Source organism: Coptis chinensis, chromosome 6 (assembly GCF_015680905.1).
Source record: "Coptis chinensis isolate HL-2020 chromosome 6, ASM1568090v1, whole genome shotgun sequence".
In the NCBI taxonomy this organism is placed as follows: Eukaryota; Viridiplantae; Streptophyta; class Magnoliopsida; order Ranunculales; family Ranunculaceae; genus Coptis; species Coptis chinensis.
In genome coordinates this window covers 8051789-8076428 of record NC_141461.1, presented here as the reverse complement: position 1 = coordinate 8076428, position 24640 = coordinate 8051789, and the positions used below count along the sequence as shown (strand labels likewise).

General features: G+C 37.9%; 2 protein-coding genes across 2 annotated transcripts; both read left to right on the top strand.

The window, feature by feature from the left end:
* The first annotated feature begins 15126 nt into the window (after window positions 1-15126).
* Window positions 15127-15543, top strand: LOC147491228 (uncharacterized). The gene has a single exon (XM_086567207.1). It carries the CDS (start codon window positions 15127-15129, stop codon window positions 15541-15543), a length of 417 nt encoding a protein of 138 aa, XP_086423333.1.
* Window positions 15544-23837: 8294 nt separating this feature from the next.
* On the top strand, window positions 23838-24269 carry LOC147491227 (uncharacterized). The gene has a single exon (XM_086567206.1). It carries the CDS (start codon window positions 23838-23840, stop codon window positions 24267-24269), a length of 432 nt encoding a protein of 143 aa, XP_086423332.1.
* Window positions 24270-24640: the final 371 nt, after the last annotated feature.

Sequence of the window (24640 nt, the reverse complement as noted above, 5' to 3'; positions counted from 1 at the left end):
TTATCCACTCCTTTGGGAAAGAAAACTATGTTCTTCAAAGTGTGTCACCATTATGTAATAAAGATAGGTGAAAGTGAGATGGTAGTTGATCTAACGGTGATGGACCTAAAAGATTTCGATATCATAGTAGGGATGGATTTGTTAGGAAAATATCATGCCCATGTAGATTGTTTTGCAAAAACGGTGACTTTTAGAGTACCGGGGTAGCCTGAGGTTGTGTTTAAGGGGATTAGAAATACGGTATCTCGGGTTGTGAAGGCCAAGTCTGATAGATACGGATTGTTAGCTGGTCTTAGTCTCCAAGGGCCGAAGTTCGAATCTTCCGAGCTTGTTCCCGTGGTCCGTGAGTTTGCGGCAGTGTTCCCAGATACATTGCCGGGATTGCCTCCCTGGCGTGAGATAGATTTTGTCATAAACCTAATGCCGGGAACGTCGCCTATTTCGATGATTCCCTATCGAATGGCTCCTCTCGAAATGAGAGAACTCAAGTCCCAATTAGATGAATTGAAAAGATTGGGGTTTATAAGGGAAAGCCGACACCTTGGGGAGCACCGGTGTTATTTGTGAAGAAGAAAGATGGGTCTTTTCGGCTATGTGTGGATTATCGGAAGCTGAATAATGTGACTATCAAGAACAAATATCCGTTGCCTAGGATCAATGACTTATTCGATCAGTTAAGGGGTGCCAAGTATTTCTTGAAGATAGATCTCAGAACAGGCTACCATCAGATGAGAATTCGAGAAGAAGATATAAAGAAGACAGCTTTCCGAACACGGTTAGGGCATTTTGAGTTTTTGGTGTTACCATTCGGGTTTGACAAATCGCCACCACCTGCCTTTATGGATCTCATGCACCGAAAGTGATGTGGAAATACTTAGATTAATTTGTTATCGTATTTATAGATGACATCTTGATTTATTCCAAGACTAGAAATTTGAACATAAGGAACACTTGAGGATTGTTCTCCAAACCTTAGTTGATCATCAGCTTTATGCCAAGTTTAGCAAGTGTGAGTTCTGGTTGAATGAGATGAAGTTTTTAGGGCATGTTGTATTGGAGAATGGAATAAAAGTTGATCGTTCAAAGATAGAGGCAGTGAATAATTGGCCGAGACCGACGTCAGCGACGGAAATCAGAAGCTTCTTGGGATTGGCAGGTTATTACCGTCGTTTTGTAGAAGGATTCTCTAGCATAGCATCGTCCTTAACTAGATTGACGCAAAAGGATGTGAAGTTTGAATGGACGGAGGCATGCGAAAAAGCTTTCCAAGAGCTAAAGACGCGATTGATAACAGCGCCAGTTTTGACCATTCCAGATCCTGAGAAGAGTTATGTGATTTATACTGATGCCTCTAACACCGGGTTAGGATGTGTCTTAATGCAAGAAGGCCAAGTGATAGCGTATGCGTCAAGACAATTGAATGCCCATGAGAAGAATTATCCTACTCATGACTTGGAGTTAGCTGCGATTATTCATGCCTTAAAGATCTGGAGACATTATGTGTATGGTGAAAGATTTGAGATATTCTCTGATCACAAGAGCCTCAAGTACTTGTTCTCGCAGAAAGATTTGAATATGAGGCAGAGGAGATGGGTTGAGTACATGGAGGACTATACATTCTCATTGCAATACCATCCGGGTAAAGCAAATGTAGTTGCCGATGCATTGAGTAGAAAGCGAGAACATGTTTGTGCTCAGATGATGATGAAGGAGTGGCAATTGCTGGAGTCTGCTGCTTCTTATGGTTTTGAAATCACGGGAAATGGAAGTGGAGATCCTCAGAAGTGCTATTATTTAGCACAGATGACAGTGATGGCAGAAAACACCTTAGTCCAGGAGATTGTGAATGCCCAGAATACATCGAAGGATGGACCTAGGTACCGAGGATATGTGGAGAATGCCGAGGATGTCGATTGGGAAAAACACGGAGACGAAAGTATCAGATTCAGAGGAAGAATTTGGGTACCATTTGATCACTCTCTGAGGAATGATATCTTGAGGGAAGCACATAGATCGAAGTATACCATTCATCCTGGCGGTACCAAAATGTATAGAGATCTGCGTCGTCAGTTTTGGTGGCCGGGAATGAAGCGGCACATTGCGGAATATGTTAAGAAGTGTGCCACATGCCAACAGGTGAAAGCTGAACACCATAGACCACCTAGTCTTCTTAAACCTTTGGAGATTCCGGAATGGAAGTGGGAGAATATAATCATGGATTTTGTATCCGGGTTACCGAGGACCAGTGAGGGAATGGATTCTATATGGGTCATTGTTGATAGGCTGACCAAGTCTGCCCATTTCATACCTATGAAGACTACTTACTCTGCTAAAAAGTTAAGTAGAATCTACATGTCAGAGATGCTGAGGTTGCATGGGGCACCATTATCGATAATTTCAGATAGAGGTACTCAATTTACGGTTCATTTTGGAGAAGTCTTCAAAGGGAATTGGGAACCAAATTGAAATTCAGTACAACATTTCATCCGCAAACCGATGGGCAATCGGAAAGAGTCATTCAAATCATCGAAGATATGCTTCGGGCTTGCGTCCTTGATTTTGGTGGTAGTTGGAAGACTCATTTGGCGTTGGCTGAGTTTGCTTACAATAACAGTTACCAATCTAGTATTGGTATGGCACCGTTGAAGCGTTGTATGGTAGACCTTGCGAAACCTCTCTCACCGGACTGAAACCGGAGATAGTATTATGTTGGGGTCAGAGATGGTTAGTGACACCACCGAGAAGATTAGAGTGATACAGAATCGGTTGCTCACAGCCCAGAGTTGTCAAAAAAGCTATGCAGATAGGCGTAGACGTCCCTTGGAATTTTATGAAGGTGACAGGGTATTCTTGAAAGTATCTCCGAAGAAGGGCATTCAGAGGTTCGGGATGAAAGGGAAACTTGCACCGAGATATGTGGGACCTTTTCCGATTATTCAGAAGATCTCGGAGTTGGCGTATAGGCTTGAGTTACCGAAAAGGTTATCACGTGTCCATAACGTGTTCCATATTTCGATGCTACGCAAGTATGAGCCGGATCCCCTCCATGTTGTCGATTTGGAATCGTTGGAGTTAGAAGAAGACATTACCTATCCGGAAGGGCCAGTTCAAATCCTAGATACCAGAGAGAAGAGATTGAGATCAAAGGTCATTCCATTGGTAAAGGTCTTATGGAGAAATCACAACGTGGAGGAAGCAACATGGGAGAAAGAAGCCGATATGAGGCAACAATATCCAGAATTGTTCGAGAACTAAGGTATGATTTAATTTCGAGGACGAAATTTTCTTTTAAGGAGGGTAGGATATAAAGTCCTGAATTATTATTAAGGGTAAATTAGTAAAAGACACTTGAACCTTTAGGGGATTACGTCTTGGGCGGTCGGATAGGCGGTTAGCCCGGCGTAACGTAAATTTATTTAACACCGACCGAGAAAACCAAGTTAGTTCAGGAAAACCTCTCGAAAAATTCTAAGGTTTCATATAACTGGCTACTTAGAATATTTGAAAAATCGAAAAGAAGATAAATAATACGTGATAAAATAATTCGATACCGGGTAAATTCGCGTGCGCATAATTAAATACTTGCATAGTCAATAAGAGTCTGTCGCCTGTAAACCGGAAACTTTAAAACTGGACAAGTCATTCGACGACAGCGTCGTAATTTCGGTATTGCGTGCGCAAACTTGGGCATTGCACGCGAGAGTGGGAGATTAAAAACCTTGTTTGAGGCTAAATTACAAGGTAAGGGGTAAGACGGTCATTTAGCAAAGGAATTAGAAATCGCACAAAACAAAAATCGCACAGAACCAAATCGCACCCAAAATTTTCCCCAATTCGCCAATTTCAAAACCTAAGAGAGAGAAAATCCAAATTCGCCCAATTCCATCGATTCAAACCAAGAATTCTTCACACCCAATCCTTAGAAACCATAACCTCAAGTGTGGGAGTTCGAATTTCCAGCGTACCGAAGTGAAATCGCAGCTACAGGTGAGTTAATTCCTCTCAAATCGATAGTGTAAACTCGATTTCGATTTAATTGGTTGTAATTGATGAGAGATAATTGATATGGGGTGGTGTTGTATTCGGCAGTAGCTTGTTTGGAGATGTAGAGCTTGCGAAATTGGTGGAGGAGAAGCTAGAGTGAGCGAAAATTGGTGGAACCGAAAGCTAAGGAGCTATTCTACCGATTTGGTAAGGATTTTAGTATATTCAATCTATTTTAGAGAATTGATGTTGGTTCTAGGCTTGTTTAAGATCATGTCGATCATTGAGTGAAGGAGAAGGAACACACACCTAGTTTGTGAATAGATTAATATGAATCGAAGGGGTGTAGAAGTAGTCGTAGTTGGAAAATTGGAATGGATAGGAGTGGTGTGGGCATAAGGTCCTACAGTGGCTGTAAATGACTACAGAGCCCTGTCAGAGGAACAGTGCTAGCAATGGCATGTATCTCTGTTAACTATGAAACCAAATTCTTGGCGTCGAGATTTCTTCTCGACTTACATTAGATAAGAATTTCCTCGTTAGTTTGATAAACTCTAACGACCGACGTATATATATGATGTTATAGGAGTGAATTCGAGTGGATTCGGTTAAGTGGACTCGATTTGGTTAAGTGGGCTTGAGGAGAACGGAGCTTGCTAAGGTAGGAACCTACATACCAATATATAGCATGCTTATTTCCATGCATGATTTGATTTGTTTAAATTGTTAAGAGATAGTTTGCGTATCAACCATGCATGTATATATGGTATTCATGTTTTGCATTTGTATTTTTCCGCGATATAAACTAAATATACGGATAGCTTTTGTGTGAAAAATGAGTTTGCGAAATCGGGGTAGCGGGGATTTATTTTCTTTATTAAAATAGCAAAACTGGTTTGGGGAAAGGTTCTCGTCTCTTGTCTCAGTAAGGAGACAGAGAGATGGATTTTGTAATGCGGGTAAGGATTACCCGGTTGTTTGTAACTATGTGCGATGTTCTGGATTGTCCCAGGGATGGTGGTTGTTATTTACGATGATTCGCCGTTTGGGAATCATCGGTTGTCATTTACTATGACTGGCCCATTTGGGAGTCATAGGTTGCGTTTACTCAATTGTGGGAAATCCAGGAACTCACACATCTGAAACTAAGTTTTAAAAAAAAAACTAAATATGTATCTATAGTATTTGGAAATAACGTTATCTGAGTATATATATAGATATTACTATGCTTTTCACGAGGGATTTAGAAAAGGAATTGTGAATTCTATAAAGAAGGAACTGTTGTCGAAATTTCGAGAGAGACGTTAAACTCTAGATTCCAAGCGTGGTGTACACCTTTCGAGGTGGTGGGCCACCTTTAAAGGGATGCATCAATGGATGTAGTCGGGAATTCCTTTCTACTTTTCTAGATAACCATGCTTTATGCGTGTCACTTATTTGTATGGTGATTAGCTTGTGTGGGGTTACATGTTACCTCGATGAGGTTTAGGCGAGGAGTAAAGAGTTTAGTCCACTCACGGATGTGTGTCGGGATCCTAAGCGGTCTGCGTCGTCGAACGGTTGACCACCGTAAGTTAGGTGATAGCCCGTATATGGGGGTCGTGGGTCACAGGCCCACCGAGCCCTAAAAGCTTTGGGGATTTTGTGTGTCACGAACAACAACGGCATTTCAGACCCCTGCCGGTAAAATCAGGAAAACAACGGTGCATGGTTCACACTGGAAAGTACTGAACCGAGATTTGCCTGTGACTGGGGCTGAGTACCAGTCGTACCCTCACCATTCTAATAGGATGCAGCGGCCACAATAGTTGTATGATGATTGTGAAAAACTCTATTTTGTATATCAATGAAGCATGTCGAGATGATTTCTGCTAGTTAGTGATGTATATATATATATATATATATATATATATATATATATATATATAGTCACGATATTTGAATACTTTTATGGAAACCCTGCATGTTTTAAATGTTTTCTATAAGTAGACTATTTATTGGTTATGTGCGTTTCTACTGGGCATAGTTGTTGCTCATCCTACTTAACATTTCAGACGAGCCAGTTGTGGAGGAGGCTTTTCCTAACCCTAGCGATGATGGTTATGGGGATTTGGGAGGATTCCCTTATGCTTGACGAGGACAGAGTCAAGTTCATATTTTGGGTTGTATAGAGATAGTCTAGTTTATTCTTTTGTTGTATATACAGAGCATAGCTCTTTTCTTTTGGTTGTATAGAGAGAGACTAGTTTCTTTTGTTGTATATATAGAGAGCTAGGTCATTTTGATGTAATAATCGATGTATTTGGCAACGGTTCTCTTTTGTTTTGTAGATATACCGTCATATCCCTGTAGTATCTAAAGTTAAGAGTAGTATATATGGTTGTTGGATATATATATGGTTGGAAGGATGAATTATGGGATGTCCAGGGGTTATGACAGGTTTTTGTATACGAAATATCGATTAAACAAAGGAAACTCTGTCGAAATTTCGTTAGAATTGGGATGGTGTCGGCCTCGAGATTCACTCCTCGTCCTCGGGATGTGTGTTGGGTCTCGGGGCATGACACGGCTTCCCAGGCCTGATTCTCACCAGCGAGACGCAGCACAACTCCACCAATTCAAACCCCGCTTCCAAAGACACCATCTCCTCCAACACTCCTAGCAATTTCCACCCTCATAAAATCATCTAGACCCCTCTATGGCAGCACGAAGACGAATCACAGTTGAGAGGAATTTCAAAAATCTATTCGATTTGGGCATGTTTCATCCCTTTTTCGATGATGAAATTGCAAATAGGGAGTGGGAGTATCTGTTGCACAAGGTGCCGGCTAATTACTCGGAAGATTTGGTTTTAAAGTTTTACAACAATGGTGGTTTCCGGGGTGATGAATTTTCGATTACGGCAGATGGGTTGGAATGTGAACTCATGCTGGAGTTAATATTGAATACAACACAGATTTCGATAAACTCAGATAGTCCGACCCTATTGTTATCAGAGTATCCGACTACGATGGACTTAATATTTGACACGTTTCGAGGGAGAGTACAATAATGGCTCGAACTGCGTGTACCAACACTCACTCAAACAAAACCAACTAGCCGTCACTTAATGGCTGGTTTACAACGTTATTAGAACTTCAAAGACGTCTGACGTGAACAAGACATTCTTGCACCTGCTATGGATCCTCCAGGAGAAGAAGAATACTTTATGTATGGTCCATTTCCTGGGCCATGTTCTTACGACTGCATCAAACAGGTCAACTCCTCTTGATGTACTTGTTACTCAGCTTATGCTTAACTTAGGATTCCAGTCTGCTACTCCTTTCATTCCAACAAGGTCTTTCGAGAATTTTGGAATTTTCGAGACTTGTGTTCTGGACCACTGGGACCCAGTAGCTAGAGATGATATTGAGATAACGTACCTCCTCCTCCTCCTTCACCACCCAACTATTTTAATAAGGATATCATGCGCCGAATCAGCACTCCCATGGAAGCTTTAAAACACATGAATACCAGCATGCGCAGGATGTTTCTTCGTCAGGAAGAGTTGCTTACTTCCCAAAATGACTTCTAGCAAGAAATGCGTAATCACCAAGGCCGTTTCAAGAGAATGATGATGGCAAATCAGCAGCAATTCCAAGATCAACTGCTAGAGTCTTTGGGCCACATTCCAAACCAGTCAGCTCAGCCAGGTGTTCGTCGTAGCCGACGAAGTAGAAACTCTGGTTCATCTTCTGCTAACCCTGAGGATTCCCAATAGTTGTTTATTTCCATTGGCTTAGAAATGACTATGTCATTTATTGCCCTTATGCATTGCATTTTTATTTTTATAGTGATAAAAAATTATATATCGTTTGATTTCTCATAATTTTGTATCTCCAGACGGTTTGAATGAGAAATTATTTATGTTATGCAATTATTGTACTTCTTAATATATTAGTTTGTTCCTTGATGCATTGGGCCTACTCTCAAAGCCCAACGGTCAGAACCCAACAGACTGATCCAAACGGTTAGATGCCCAACGGTCAGAATTCTAATTATAAATACAACTCTCCTTTTCCACTTTCACTCATCCACTTCTCTCACTCTTCACAAATTCTCATTTTCCTGAACATAATGAATCCAATCGAGCGATGGGAAAAGGAGCAACACGAATGGGCTATCACAGTATTCGTGATAACAGTGTTTATCATTGTTCTACTGTCACTCATGCATAACATGATCCAGAACATCTAGATCTATGTAACCGACATCTCTCTTTCCGTTTGTCGTTTTGTATATTAGTATGGTGTGTTAAATAATTCTCACACATTTGTACGGGTTACGTATTAAATAGAGAAGTTTCATATTAAATATTTGTGTATATTAGTTGTCTTTTCCTCTAAAAAAATAATAAAAATAAATAAAAATAATAATAAAACAAACCATAACAAAGAAAACACCATCCAAAACTCACCAAAATAATTAAATCGATACGCATGGTGTTAAGAGAAGATCGCGCACACTACAAGGTACGCATAACACTTGTCACACATGCAGCTTGATTATTCTATCCATATGCTATTACTGAGGTCTGATCATCATTTCTGAAATTACGTGTAAGTCTAACTACTCTGTGAAACTTTCCTCCGTATTTTCTAACATTGAAACATCTCATTAATTATTTTTGGAAATCTAACATGACAAGACTTACTATGGATCCCCATTGTTGCTGTTCATAATCACATGGGTCATTAACTACACTTGGAATCCAGATGTACAGACTCATAGATTGGCTATAAATCTCTTCTTTTCAGCCATTCTCATTTCAAACAATTTTCACTATCCTTCCCTCCGTAATAGTACCAAATGGATCAACCAAGAAAAATAATGTCTGAGAAAGACTACCTAAAGGTTTTTGAAGATGGCCGGTTTTCTCCTTATTTTGACATCGAAATTGTACGTCAGGGATGGACACATCTTCTATATCATTCAGCAGCTGGTTATTCCCGAGAATTGGTTTTGATGTTCTACTAATTTATAGGACTTGAGAATGGAAAATTCTACTTCAATGCTTATGGATAACGATTGGAATTGACTAGGGAAATTATCTCCCAAGATACTTGGATCCCAATGAATTCCTGTGAGTTCCTTTTTCCGAGTCATCAATTGATTTTCACAAAACTTTACTAAGAGCTACCGTGATCTCATGCATGAAGTGGGAAATAGACATCACGTTGTTCTTCAACGCCTTTGAAACAGAATCAACGAAGTTGTGCTCCATTTTGGTTGGGACACAATGTGATAGGTACATCTCACCAATCAGAAGTCACAAAGTCTCAACTTCACCTACTTTGGGTTTTGCAGACTCAAAGGGATGATTTTTGTCTAATCCAACACCTCTGGAACGTGATCACCAGGAAAACAAGAAAGTTAGCACCTCTACTTCTACCCACTTTAGTCACGCAAATTATGATGCGTTGGGGTTATCTAGTAATTTCTCCAGAAACACCACTTCAAATAGCACATATTAGTGTACTCCAAACAGACTACTCCATTGATTTTTGGACTCCTGATACTCTGACAGATGAATAGAACGACCCAAGCTCAAACCCTGACCATTTCTTTGATGAAATTGTCATGCTAAATTTTTTTAATCCCATGGAAGGCATTCAATTTCTTCATCACGGCATGCGGGAACTATACGCTCGTCAAAATATCATCATTACAACTCTTAAGGAATTCTAAGAACGTCAAGCAATGCATGATGATGAATAGGAGGAAATCTTGGAAAATCATTCTCAGTCCTTGCAAAATCACGCTCTCCTAATGGAGAATCAAACTACACTCTCTGCCAGCCAAGGGGACATTCAAATTGCAGGCTTTAGACAACAAATTGAAGAACTAAACACTGTGGTGCACGATATGCGTCTCCAGTAGCATCATAATAATCCATGATTTTCTTATTGAATAAAAATGGAATAATAATATTAAGTGAATAAATAAATAATCGCATATATTATTATGTTTTTCGTCGTATTATTAATTTTGTTCTTATCTTTGTGTCATCTTTTGTAAGAAATGCTTGCTAGAATCATTTACGTAGTTACTAACTAATTTTAACATGTGATTTTCAATGTCATTACAGGAGGGTTTATTTTCTTCCATACTCATTTATCCATCCAGTTGCCTTTCTCATTGCCCATTTCTTTACTTCATCCACCATGTCATCTTCATCAATCATTGCATCTTCATCAAACATGACACCTCCAAAACTCATTCCTAAGCAATCCTTTCAGTCTATGATGGATTCCAATACTTATGGTCATCTCTTCCGTGACTACATCACTAACATTGGGTGGTCTTCCCTAGTTCTTCAACCTGACCAGACTTATTCTCCGAGTTTGGCCGCATACTTTTATGCTAATATGGAGGACACACCAGCATTCAATCATGCACATGGCTTCTACTTTAGACGGGTTCATAATCCTAGTTGGTGACACACATCATATTTTTTCTAAACAACGCCCTAACTTTGATCTTTGGATCTTCCATAACCGCCCCATCATGGCATTACATCTATCATAATTCTTACCGTTCCTTTCAGTGGCAAGTGTTTCGCGAAACTTATGGTGATGGTCTTGAGATTAAACGAGAAGAAGCTGGCCATGTGCCATGGTGCGACATCACCATTCCCTTAGCAAGCATGACCATGAACATGGGGATTGCGATGTTGTTTGTACTCCGAACATCATGGGAGATTGGCATTTTTCTATCGCCAATGAGGCTCGCGTAGTATTTCATTGCATCGCTCAAGGTCATACATTATTTAACATCTTAGGTTGTGTTATCTCCAACCTGAAACGAGCTAGCACTTTTCAGGATCAGTATATTCTTTTACTTGTAACCGCTTGTTGAATCATGAAGACACATTTCCCACAGTTTGCAGCTACTTTTCATGACTGGGTCAAGGTAGATTCTATGTGCCCAGCAAACAGAATTATTCGTTCATTAAGGTTTAGGCAATGGAAGCATCCCGCTCGGTACCTGAGGCATGTTCGTTGTTACCCGAAGGATGAAAATATGAAGAAACATTTGAGGAAATCCGGAGACAAAGAATGGGCAGAAATTTGGCAGACTATTATCTTTTGGTGCAATGCTAAGAAAATGCATTTCCTTATTGAGGACGCCAGACCTACACATCCCGCTGGATGGTAAATTTGAGCTTGTCATTGTACATATATCTAGCTAAAAATTATGTTTCGTGTGCTATTGTCTTTCATTATTCCGTGTGCTATGTTTCGTGTGCTATTGAACATTTTATTGTTTCTTTATGAATAATATATTATGTTCTCTAACCTTTCTGTTCGTTAATCGGCCTTAATTTTTGCTCCACGGTTCTCGGTAATTTCTCTCTTTATTTATTGATACTTCGAGGACTAAGCATCATTCTATTTGGGGGTATTTTTAAACCTGTAGCAAAAATTAGGCATATTGTAACCTGTATATAGTTTTTATTTTCTTGTTAATAATTGTACTTAGTGACAAAGTCTTGTTTCCTTTTCAATGATGAAAATTGTCTAGAAATCTCACATTAGTATCCGAATTAGGATTTGTTTTAAGAAACTTAAGATAATATGTATGCAATAGTTTATACATCTTTTCATGAACATTCATGCACTGAGTATCATTGATTGTCATAGCAATAAGTTTCTGGAACCAACGGTTAGTTACTTAAACTATAAATCCTGTGAGAATCTAACAAAAAGCCTTGACATGAGTGATTTGTGTGTGATGACACAGAGGAGTAGTTTTTCCGATTAGAGAAAATCACGCGTCTACTTACTTGATCACCACCCGAACCCTAGGCGAGAATTTAGGCCTTCACAATTCTTTGGATAGACATAGCTAAAAATTCTTACCTGTTACAAATTTTACCGCTGGTTACTCCACTGAACCTTTCATCAAACCTTTCACTTTCACCAAAAATTCCTTACCCATCTATTAAACCAAATAAAAGAACCTACCTAAGTGAGGAGTATGAGAAATAGGATGAAATGTGAAAAAATAAAGAGAAAGACTTGTCCCAAATAAAAGTCAATTACTTGCTTTAGGAAAGAAAAATAGAATCATGTTCTTAAGCAATAAAAAAAAAAAAATAAATAAATAAAAAAAAAATTATCAGTATCCAGAGGCTTAAGAACAAGGTTGGAAAACTCAGTTAGAAGAAGGAAAGAAAACAAGGAATTCTCTAGTATAAATATCTTAAAGACCCTATTCTCTCATACTCATAAATTTTGATTATCCATTTCTATTTTCTTGTACACTATCACCTAAACCCTACAATACCTAATAAAGACCTTTAGCTCAATTAGGAGTAGGGTGGTGTGATAATAAGTAGTAGACGTGATTGATCGACATCGACTCCTCTAACTGTCATTGAGATGTGAGGAAATGTGTGCTCACTGCACACTGGAGTTAACAAAACCTGAGTGGTAAAATTTTGAGTGGAATTGTGTTTCGACACATACCTGTGAGAACCCATTTAGGTACGCTCTCCAAAGGATCCAGAAACGGCCCTGCTAGTACATTTCAATGCAAGTTCACTGTATGCATTATCATATATAGATGTTTTAATTATTGAATGCATATTAACTTAAGTTTCAAAGAAATCAATCCTCGTTCCCTTCTAAGGAGATGTATGGATATTTGAGATTAATTTAGGAAACGAGTTTTTATCACTGAGTCGTTGTAGTATAAATGAAGTTTGTGAGTATCTTCTCTAGAAAACTCTCACGAGGCTATAACTTGTCCACTAGGAAATTCCTAGTGGTTTAAGGTCTTGTTGCATATGGTCAATGCAACCGCACTCTACGAAACGAGAATTAGTTAGGACTACACATTTTGGCCACTTATCTATTTTTTATGTCTCTTCTTTGCTTCGAGGACAAGCAAAGTGTTGTTGGGGGGGTAGTGTGATAAGCACCCAAAAGTGTATTATGAAACTCCAATTGAGACATATAAATTTGGTTAATTATGTGTTTAATAATCACTTAAATAAATATGTTTTCATACTTTTTGCAGGTATTCGAAAAGAAACATGGAAATATTGGTTAAACCCGTGATAAAGCACGGGAAGCACGTATATATGAATTCTTCCAAATCCATACGAAGCATCAAACTTCCGAAGCTCCTACCTCTTGAACCAGGACTCCGAATGCGACAAGTGAGCTGCTCAGACAATCAGGGCGATGAACTCTACGCATAGGCGGGAAGTTGTAAAATTGCCCAAAGACCGAATCCCCACTGGACTGCACATGGACCCACTATGCGGGCCCGCAAGATTGGATGAGTCATCAATCATGGAGCATGTCAAGACAAAAATGACAAATTATTTGTACAAAGTTGACACCTTGCATGTAATTAATTAGATTAGGTGTTAATAGTGAAAAAAAATGCAAGGTGTCACTTTGTTTTAATGTGGTGGATAAAATGAAGTAAATGTGGTTTGATGTTTCACGTGGGAGGAAATGAGATTTCTCTCAAATGGAGAAGAAAACAAAACAAGGGGGGGACACTCCATTTACTCCCTTGACTTATTTTCCTTACCTTGTATTATTTTAGTTCCTTAGTCTTAGATTTTTATTTAGTTTTTATTTTTGGTTAGAAATAGCTTGTAATAGTTTTAATGGAGGAAACCTTGTGTTCCTCTTGAAAAATTCTCACTTCTTCATGTAAGTGAGTATATAAATAAATAGTTTTTTTCTTTTTTTTCTCTCTCTCTCTCTCTCTCTCTCTCTCTCTCTCTCTCTCTCTCTCTTTACATTTCACACTTGTTTTAGTGTTCTCCCAAGGATCATGAGCTAACTTACCCTTTTTGGGGAGTTAATAAAACTCATGTGAGGGAAAATCTTTGTTGTTTGGTTTGGTAAGTTGTTTAGGAACAACAACTAGGCCTACATCCTATCCCAAAATGATAGTTGGTGTAGTGTCTAGTTAGGGATCAAAGTGATGAGCTTAGAGATAAGTCATTGCTTTGGTTCCACATGCTAGCATGTATAAGCTTAGAGATGAGTCATATATGTTAGGGATCAAGTTTTCTTTTATTAGGACTTGTCTATGAGTTCTAGGAAGATAATAATGAACTTATTAAAATCAAATAACAAATGTTATCTTCACATGAGGAGGATTAACTCTCCACCTTTGTTTTTAGTAAAATTTTATTGTGTCTTAGTTGCATGATTTTTGTAACTTAATGTTTTTAATTTTTGTGTAGTAAAGAAACCAAGTATTTAGTATTAATATAATCATATTTAAACTTACTCACTAGTTCCCTAAAGAGTAAAATAACCAAGTTGTAGTTTGTCCTAAGCTTTAGGTTGGTTCGAATCCTTACTCCAACTATATGAACACGAAGATCGTGAGTAAGGAAAAACTTTGAATTCGCACTTTCACCAAAGAAGAGAAGCAATTCTCTAACGTAGCAAAAAGACAAATATCAACCTAAAAATCCAGCAAAGGCAAAGGAAAAATGGGGGGACGGCAATAGTCTTGCTAAGGCCTCCATACTTGCTAGCATGAATGACAGTTTGATTCCTTTGTACGAAGAATACGAAACTGCAAAAGAAATCCTTGAAGCCAAATATGGTCCCATTTCGGATACTCACATCCAGTTAATGTTAGACCGTTATAATTGGAAACATATGAATGAAGGGGACAAGGTGGTGGATCATGTTCTTGAAATGGAATTACTTGCTAAGGAAATGTCAAATGTTGGACACCCCTTAATAGATAGAATTCAAGTTACTACAATCCTAAATAGTCTTCCACCATCATGGGATAATGTAGTAACCTCCCTTGCTTGCAGTGGAAAGCAATTAACAATGATTACCTTGCCTGCACTCTTAGCCATAGAGGAAGAAAGAATAAATAGGAGAGCAAAGAGTGCTGAAGGCTTAATGGTTGTTGATAGTTCAAAATCACAACCAAAGGAAGGAAGAAGGTAATGATTCTTCTAAACACTCCAAGAAGTGGAAGAAGAAGGGTAAGGGTTCTAAATAAAAAAGAAGTGGAAAGAACCCAAAGATAAAATGCTTCAACTGCGGGAAGAAAGGGCATTACAAGAAGGATTGTTGGGTGAAAAAGAAAGGTAAGGAAGTTTAAATGACAATCTCAAAAGTCTTGCTTACTGATTCCGCCAATGAACAATGGTGGATAGATGCAGGGGCAACACGCCACATTGCTAAAAACAAGGAAAGCTTCACTATGATGACAACAAGAAATCCTAGAGATCATAAGATATACATGGGCAACAACATATATTGTGATGTACTGGGGGAAGGAACGTGCAAAATTCAACTGGAAGGCGTCGATGTAATATTGAAGGATGTGTTATTTGCACAAAAAATCCGTAGAAATCTCATATCTGTTTCTATGCTTCACAAAAGGGGTTTCAATAATGTAATGTTTGGGTCTGGTTCTGTAATTGTCCGCAAGGAGAAAGAGTTTGTGTTTGAGGGTGTGAGAATTGACAATATGTATCTCATTACAAATATCAATAAAATTGCTTCTTCTGATTAGATGCATGTTTCAATTAATGTTGACTCGGATATGTGGCATTTACAACTAGGTCACATTAACAAAGATAAGTTGCTTCGTATGAGCAAGTCGGGTTTAATACCTGGTATGAATAAAATAGACTTCAATCAATGTGAACCATGTCTTAAAGGAAAGATGACTCGTAAATCTTTCCGTAAACATTGGAAGTCTAAGGACTTGTTAGAAGTTGTACACTCTGATATTTGTGGCCCTCTAAGAACCAAAACCCATAAAGGCATGGAATATTTTGTAACTTTCATGGATGATTATTCAAGGTATGGTTATATATATTTATTAAAATATAAGTCTAAAGCACTTGAAAAACTCAAGAATTCAAGGAATTTAATAAAGAAGTTGAAACCCAACTCGGACGACCAATAAAAATTTTGAATAGTGATAGAGGTGGTGAGTATGAAGCATTTCACACATTTTGTAAGGATAATGGTATGCGGCATGTTTATACAATGCCATATAGTCCACAACAAAATGGAATTGCCTAAATAGAACTCTATTGGATATGACTAGATCAATGATGGCATATGCAGATTTGCCATTACATTTTTGGGGAGAGGCTCTCTCTATTGTGGTATATATCCTAAATAGAGTAAAAACAAAGTCAAAAGTACTTACACCGTTTGAATGTTGGACAAGTTTGAAACCTGATATTTCAAATTTAAAAGTTTGGGGGTGCAAAGCGCATGTACTTATTCCTAAGCCTCACAGGGATAAGTTGAGCCATAAAACTTGGGAATGCAAGTTTATTGGCTATGTTGAAAATGGAAGTGGTTACAGATTCTTCCATAAAGATCGCGGATTGATTGAAAGCAGAGATGTTGTTTTCATGGAGACTACTAACCAAATAACTCCTCTAAAGCAAATAGAATTATCGATTGAACAAGAAGATATACAAAATGATCTTCAAGAGAACAATACCCCACTTGATAACTACTCTCAGACTGTGAATAGTGGGAGGAGTAATTACTCTAATTGTCAAAGGGATTCACACCCTGAGAATAGTGGGAGTGATCTCGGAAATAGTGGGAGTACTAGAAAGAGGACAAGAGAACCATCGATAAGATTTAAGAATTATTATGCTCTTCAAATAGATGACAATGTCAAAGTAACATTGGAAGATGCTCCAAAGGATTTTGCAGCGGCAATGGAATCTAAAAATGCAACTCAATGGATTGAAGCAATGAAAGATGAAATAGCTTCAATAGAAACTAATAAAGTTTGGGAACTAACCGAACTATCACAAAGTAGAAAATCCATTGATTTCAAGTGGGTTCTTAAGAAAAAGCTTAAGAGCGATGGTACTCTTGATAACTTGAAAGTAAGGTTAGTAGTGAAAGGGTTCACTCAACAACCCGGAGTAGACTTTGGAGACACATATTTGCCAGTGGAAAAATTTGCGTCTAAAGAATCCTCATGTCTATAGTTGCAAGATTAGATCTTGAATTACACCAGTTAGATGTCAAAACTACATTCCTAAATGGAGACTTAAAAGAAGACATCTATATGACTCAACTTGAAGGGACAAGAGGAAAAAGTCTACAAATTAAAGAAGTCTTTATATGGACTTAAGCAATCCGCAAGATAATGGTATTTGAAATTTCACTAAATAATCATTAGCATGGGATATGAAGTAAATCCCTTGGACCGTTGTGGTTACATATGGAAATACCATGACAAATTGCCATTTTGTCACTTTACGTATGACATATTATTAGCTTCCAATTCCCAATATATGTTGAAAACTACAAAATACTCGTTTGGGATCCAAATTTGAAATGAAATATATGGGTGAGGCAAACTACATACTCGGAATTAAGGTCACTAGAAATAGAGACTCCAAGTTGTTGTATTTTGATCAAGAACGACGATATCTAAGGGAAGTACTTAAGAGGTTCAAAATGGAAAATTGCAAACCATTAAGTACACCTGTTTGTAAAGGTCTTACTTTGAGTAAGACGATGTGTCCACGTACAGATGAGGAAGAACAAGAAATGGTAAATGTCCCTTATGCCAGAGCTATTGGAAGTCTCATGTATGCAATGACAAGTACTAGACCAGATATTTGTCATGTAGTAGGATTGGTTAGTAGGTACCAATCAAATCCTGGAAAGGCACATTGGCAAGCAGTAAAACGAATACTTAGATATTTAAAAGGCACAATGCATATGAGTGTTTTGGCTTGGATGACCTTGAACTTGTTGGATACACAGACGGCGACTTTGCAGAGACGTCGACGATAAGAAATCCACAAGTGGTCATATATTTATGTTTGGTGGAACAACAATTTCTTGGTTGAGCAAGAAACAAAGTTGTGTGGAAAAACATACAATGGAAGCCGAATATATAGCCTGAAGTTCAACAGTTGGAAATGTTGTATGGATAAAACGTTTTATCAATAGTTTAAAGATTGGTATACCTAGCAAGGCCAGTCAATATGTACTGTGACAATAAGTTCGCTATCTTTTTGATAAAAAGTTGAGCTAATAGCTCTAAAGGCAGACATATTGATGTTAAATATCACTATATTCAGGATATATTGGAGAGGGGTGAAATAACAATTGACTATATTCCCTCTGGAGAGATGGTGGCCAGCCCAATGACCAAGGGGTTGTCTCAGGAGAAATTCAGAGAACATGTAACGAGAATGGGATTAAGACATGTCTAATTAATCTAAGTTACATGGACCAAAGCGTATCTTCGAAGGTACCCCAAGGACACCTAAGGAAGATGCGGACTCTACCTGATAAGAGATAAAAGATTGGTTAGGAGAAAAGGTAGAGGATACCAGCAAGAAAAGCCGGGTAATATTGTAGTATCATGAGTGTAAAGTCCAAAGAATATATATAAGCACTAAGAATAAGCTGGATAGTTACCCAAGGCACGTGGTGTATATTAAGTCATCGATAAGGTGATAAAGGAAGAACTTCTATAGCAGACCAATGAAGAAGTACTTGATCTAAGTTTTGATGTAGGTCAGTACATCAATTTAAAGATGTATATGGCTGAAGACATCGAGTGTATTAAGGTGTTAGACTGTAACCTTATATGGGACTACGATGCCAATCACTTGAGATATAGTGAGTCGAAGTCATCTTGCATATAAATGTATATGGAACAAGATGCGGTCAAATGCACAAGTAATATGTATACACATTAATCCAATATTTGTGTTCTGATGACAATCTATTTGTTGGATTAGAGTTAATGATAGAATAAGTTATGGTACCAAAGAATCATTAACTAAAGAAAATATTTCATGTTTATTTCAAATAAGATCAAGTGGGAAATGTTGGACCATGGGTGCACTGATGAGTGATCTATGTGATCATATTTGGAATAATGTGAGTTGGTTATTCCCACACTATATATATATATATAGAGAGAGAGAGAGAGAGAGAGAGAGATGTGTAGGTTTGTATGAAGGGGTGTGTCTCTTCTAATAGACAACTTCTTGAAGAGATGTGTCCATTAGAAGAGACACAAGTGACTGTTGGAAGAGACACAGATCTCGCTTGGAAAAGACATAACTCTTTGAAGAGGTGTCTCCATCTCTATATAAATTGTTCTACACACCATTGGTGTTGTGTGTGAAGTCTCCATCTCTATATAAATTGTTCTACACACCATTGGTGTTAACTTGAAGAAACTACTCTCTCTCTCTCTCTCTCTGTGTGTGTGTGTGTGTGTGTGTGTGTGTGTGTGTGTGTGTGTGTGTGTGTGTGTGTGTGTGTGTGTGTGTGTGTGTGTGTGTGTGATCGATGTTACTCACACCGATCCTTAATATTCTATCATCATGTAGGTTATTTCTAACACCACGATGCAAGGATACAATCCCATCTACCAACTTCCATCCTTCTAGAGAAGATGAATAGATTGGAAACTTCAATATAATTCTATAAAGCACTTTAACACCCACCGAGAGGTCCACTTAGTTGTTGACTCCCCTCCCATATTTATTTCATTTTATAATCAATGGTTCCCCGGTTGCTCCTCATCCCTACTAAGGTGACTCTATTCATTTAATGGGGTGTTAATTAATCCAATGATGCTCCCCACCTGAGTCACCACAGGGTAAAGTCCATCTAAATACCTTTGTTAGACCCAAAGCAACCAGGTCTTGATGATTTCCAGAGTCCAAAGCCTCAGCAACAGCGGTTACATCCTTCTCATGAACAGCAAAACACATTGTGTGTTCCTGCTAGCCTACAAGAGTCTGAAGAAATAAACATCTTGATAAACGGCAAAAACCAATAAATAGACCATTAGGGAAAGTGAGTACCTTAGATATCAATATAACATTAGCCCCCGAATTTTCCAAGGCAGCGAAAATGACACCAGTTATACTAGGAACACCAGTTCTAATATATGACAGGAAAGAAAAACATGTACAACAATAAAAAAACACATTCAAGACACAAGATAATGGTAGTAGCTAACGATGCTCACCCCTGGACATTGAAAAGGGAGACATTTTCTATTCTATTTACTAGCCTCTTACTTTTTTCACCACGAATCATTGTTCAAGAAGTTGATATTCAGTATAGTATCAAGTTGATAGAGAGGTGCTATGTGCTCTATACAACGCCGAAAAATGAATATACTATTGAATAGTTGTACTATGCACCCCCTTTTAATGTTGCAACACCGTTTGACTGTGCAACTCATGCGAAAATGGACCTGTGATAATTACCCAGTGGTTTTGAGAAGGACTAATAAAGCAAATGGACTTGTGTAGTTGGGCCTTTAAAAAATCGGTTTGGAAAACGTGTCTAGAGTCTAGATATATATGATTTAATTTGCAAAAATCTGATGGAGACGTAGCCTAATAAGTTGGCTTCGCAGTGTCCTAGGCCCCACTGCGAGAATACGAGGACCCCGATCAAGTCCTCGTGTCCCCATTTTTTTTTTTGGGTATTAATGTTTGTTGTTGTATCAGCCTGGAGGAGGAAAAGACCCTTCAACAATCAGTGGTCGTCTTAGTACATGCAGTATACCTAGTGCATTCTGAAATTTTGAGATGAACAAACATGAAGAAATTAACCATGAGCCCGTGTAATATACGGTCAAACCCATAAAGCTGAACAAGTTCTTAATCATATAGCTTCATTGACACTTCCTGAATTTGAATTGACTCACTAGTCACCACATTAAGAATATTCATTTCCAGGCACAGCTATAAATCAGTTAGTACAAGCTCAATTGCATTCTAAACAATCTCAAATCCGGATCTTAAAACAAAGCTAATTGAATTGGATAACTCGGTCAGACAAGAAGATCATAAATGAAACATAAGTGCTTAGATACAAAATTTCTAGCTATTTTTAGTAGGGCAAAACTGATGATACACTTCTATCGGACTATGATGAAACACCGAGATAAGAGGCAAGCCGCAATATATCACTGAATATACCACCAGACTAAAATTTTGAGATGAACAAACACGAAGGAATTAACCACAGGCAGTAATATTACGGGTCAAACCCATAAAGTTGAACAAATTTTTAATCATATTTCTACTTAAAGTTGTTCCTATGTTTATGCTATTAGTATCTTCTTTCATTTCATGTAAGCTCGGGTAGCCATTCAATGTATTACCGATAGCAACATCAAAGAGTGTTTCCCAATTAGGCAGTCATTCAATGAATCACCACTTAAGGCAAATGTGGTGGTAGAATCCGGCGTATCGTAGATCATGGGTGGGATAAGCCTGATGCAAGATAAGCAGCGAACGCGCATGGTACATGATCAGTCCGCGGACTTGTAGGTATGTTGCGGAGACACTACACGTGGGGAAAGGGAGACCAAGAGATGAGGGGACAGGTGGACATCTAGGATGAAAAGAGACGGGGTATAAAGAGAAAAAGATGTAAAGAGAAAGAGAGGAGAAAAAGAAAAGGTGGAGACTGAGAGGTAGAGAAAAGAAGAGAAGAGAGAGAAAAGGTGATACAACAGCAAACACAAAGAATATTTTCCCTGGGTAGCCACTAAGCTACCCTTTCTAGAGCAACACAAAAAATATTTCCCTAACTATAAAAAAACTATACTACTAGAAGAAATGTAAAGAAGACTAACATAATATTAAATTGCAAAACATAAAATTAAACCTATTATATACTTCCATCCCCTGATGTAGGCAATGAGACTAATAACTAAAAACTTAAAGAACTAACCTGATCGGAGAACACCATGAACCAAAAGAATCACCGAACCATAAGCTAGCACCGGCTTCATCTCCTCCCTTTAAGGAGAAGATTAGCCTTCTATGAAGAAGGAAGAACATGAAGAAAAGAAGAACATAATACTAGGGAGATTCATTTATTAAGACTTGGCTAGTGAAAACTGAATCTTTTATTATTAACCTCTCTTTGCCTCAAGTTCTGGAGACAAGCTAGAAGAATGAATATGAATTGACAATTACAACTGGCACTGAGGTGCTTCTTATATAGCGGTTACAATGAGCTCTATAAACATCTAAAACATGGGTTTTTGCATCTAATTTCCTATTACATATTGACCTCCTTCCGATTCCAACTTCTGTTTCTAAAAACATTGAAGATGTGTAGTTGTAGGTCGGTTTCATGTGTGCTAGTGTAATTCCATGTGTCCCAGACGCATGGGTCTGTTTTCCTTTTATGTTACATCTTTTGTTCTTTCTTTGCAGGATTTTGCGTCCAAGACCATACCCATGGATTTGTTTTCATTTTCTACTTCATCTTTTGTTATTTCTTTGTGGGTGGGTTCATTTGTCTTGGGCTTCCAAATAAGTTTTAAAACATGTCCAAGTCCTATCTTTTCATAGCTTTAGAACTTTGGGCCTTCTCCATAATTATCCATAAGCTCCCATGTGATCTTTAATGCTCCAAATTGACCCTTTAACTCTAATATTATACAAAACTCTCTTTTTCACCTGTAAAGTCATAAAACATAACTTGCAAGCATAATTAGTCCACTAAGAGGGGAAAATAAGAGGTATAATTGAGGGTTAAAATACACTTTTTGAGCACTTATCATGTAGGCACAAGAAAATTGATGTTTGAACACCTCCAAAAGTAAGAAAGGATTGAAACTTATAACTAATAAACTCTCCTCCACAGTTAGGTCTCATACATTTCAATTTCGAGTTTAGTTGATTTTCAATGTATATTTTGAATGAAACAAAAAACTTGTAAAAATCAGATTTAGTTGTAAGAGGAATAATCCAACAAAACCTAGAAAAATCATCAATAATAGTTGCAAAATATTTACAACCACTAACTGAACATATAGGTAAAGGTCCCAGGGGCGGATCCGGGGTGGGGGGGCTGCAGCACACCCAAGCTTTCTTCAAAAAAAAAAGTAGTAGTGTTACAAAATAGAAAATGAAAGCCAACAAACTTAGCCCAGCCCATTGACTCATTGAGCCCAGTCACTTAGACACTTTACACTTAGTTCTTTAAGCACTTAGCCCATGAGCCCAGTCACTTAGACACTTTACACTTAGTTCTCTAGGCACTTAGCCCATGAGCCCAGTCACTTAGAAAGTTAGAAATTAGAAATACTAAATGAACAGAACCTTAGAAAGTAGAAACTCTCGGGTAACTCTGAAGTCTGAACTCTCGGGTAGTATCTCACACTCTTGATTCTTCTTCCTTGCTCTTGGCCTTTTGGGAGAAATTGCTTATTCCTTTCTTCAGTTCTTTACTTCTTCGACTTTTGCAAACTCTTATTATTCTCATAAAGTAAAATTTTTAGTTTAATTATTCTCAATTTATTAAATTATTATGATACTTAGCTTGTTTAGTTGTTTAAATGTTTGTGCATTAGACATTAGTTTAGTTAAGACACCAATTTATTTAAATTGTTTATATGAATTCGTTTATTTGTCTAGGGATTTAGTGACACCAATAGAACTAGCTATTTGTTTGAATTGGATTTTGTTTTTATGCATTAGAAATTTTGGATTGTGTGGATAATGTGATAACGCCCAATGATAATTATTTTCTCTATGTATTGTATATTGATAATTATTTAATATCTTAGGTTACAATGTCGCATCATCAAGCTCCCAAAAAACCATTAACTCTTCTATCGTTCTATAAGCGAGAAGATGATAAATCGGAAAGTGGCGAAACTTCAACATCTATTCTTAATACTTCAAAACTTGATGGGGATGAGCAACGTTCACAAAAGTTCAAGTTGTCGAAATTGAAAGAGTTGAACCTTCTTCTCGAGTCCAAAGAGTTGGAGTTGAACATTCTTCCAAAGCTCAAGATGTTACACTTATGGAAGTTGATGTCACTTCTCCATTTGAACGTGATCCGGGTAAAGGTATTGCTATATATGAATATCTGCTTAACAAACGTGATGAAGTCCGAGTAGCTTATCTTAGAATGGGACCTTGTCGACCGGCTCATGAGAACGAAAAAGATTATCCATTGACTATGTTTGGAAAACAAGGACGTCGATTCAACGCTAATTGGTACAAACTATTTCCTTGGCTAGAGTACTCACTCTACAAGGATAGAGCATATTGTTTCTATTGTCTTCTCTTTGAAACAAATCCTCTGAAGCATCCGGTTACCATTGATGGGTTTCAAAATTGGAGGAAAGTTAACAGTGGGAAACAATGTTGTTTTTTGAAACATGAAGGTGGTCTTTGTTCTCCACATAGGTCGGCAACATTGTATTATGAGAATCTAATGAATCCTTCTTGACATATAGGCAGTGTTATCAATACACTTTCTAATGAAGCGATTGCAAATAATCGGATCTTACTCCGTAATGTTGTTCAATGTATTCGGATGCTTGCACTACAAGGGTTTTCTTTTAGAGGCCATGATGAGTCAAAGAAATGAAAGAATTGTGGAATCTTCCTTGCAATGTTCGAGTTTTCAAAATTATTGAACAAGAAAATTGCCAAAATAGTAGGTAATTGTTCTGGAAATGGCATGTATACCTCACATGGTATTTTCAAAAGGCACTTTTTGCATATATTTGTCGAAAATGTGAGAAAGAAAGTACGTGAGGATGTTGGTGATGCGAAGTTTTGTATCCTTGTGCATGAAGCACAAGATAATTCACGGAG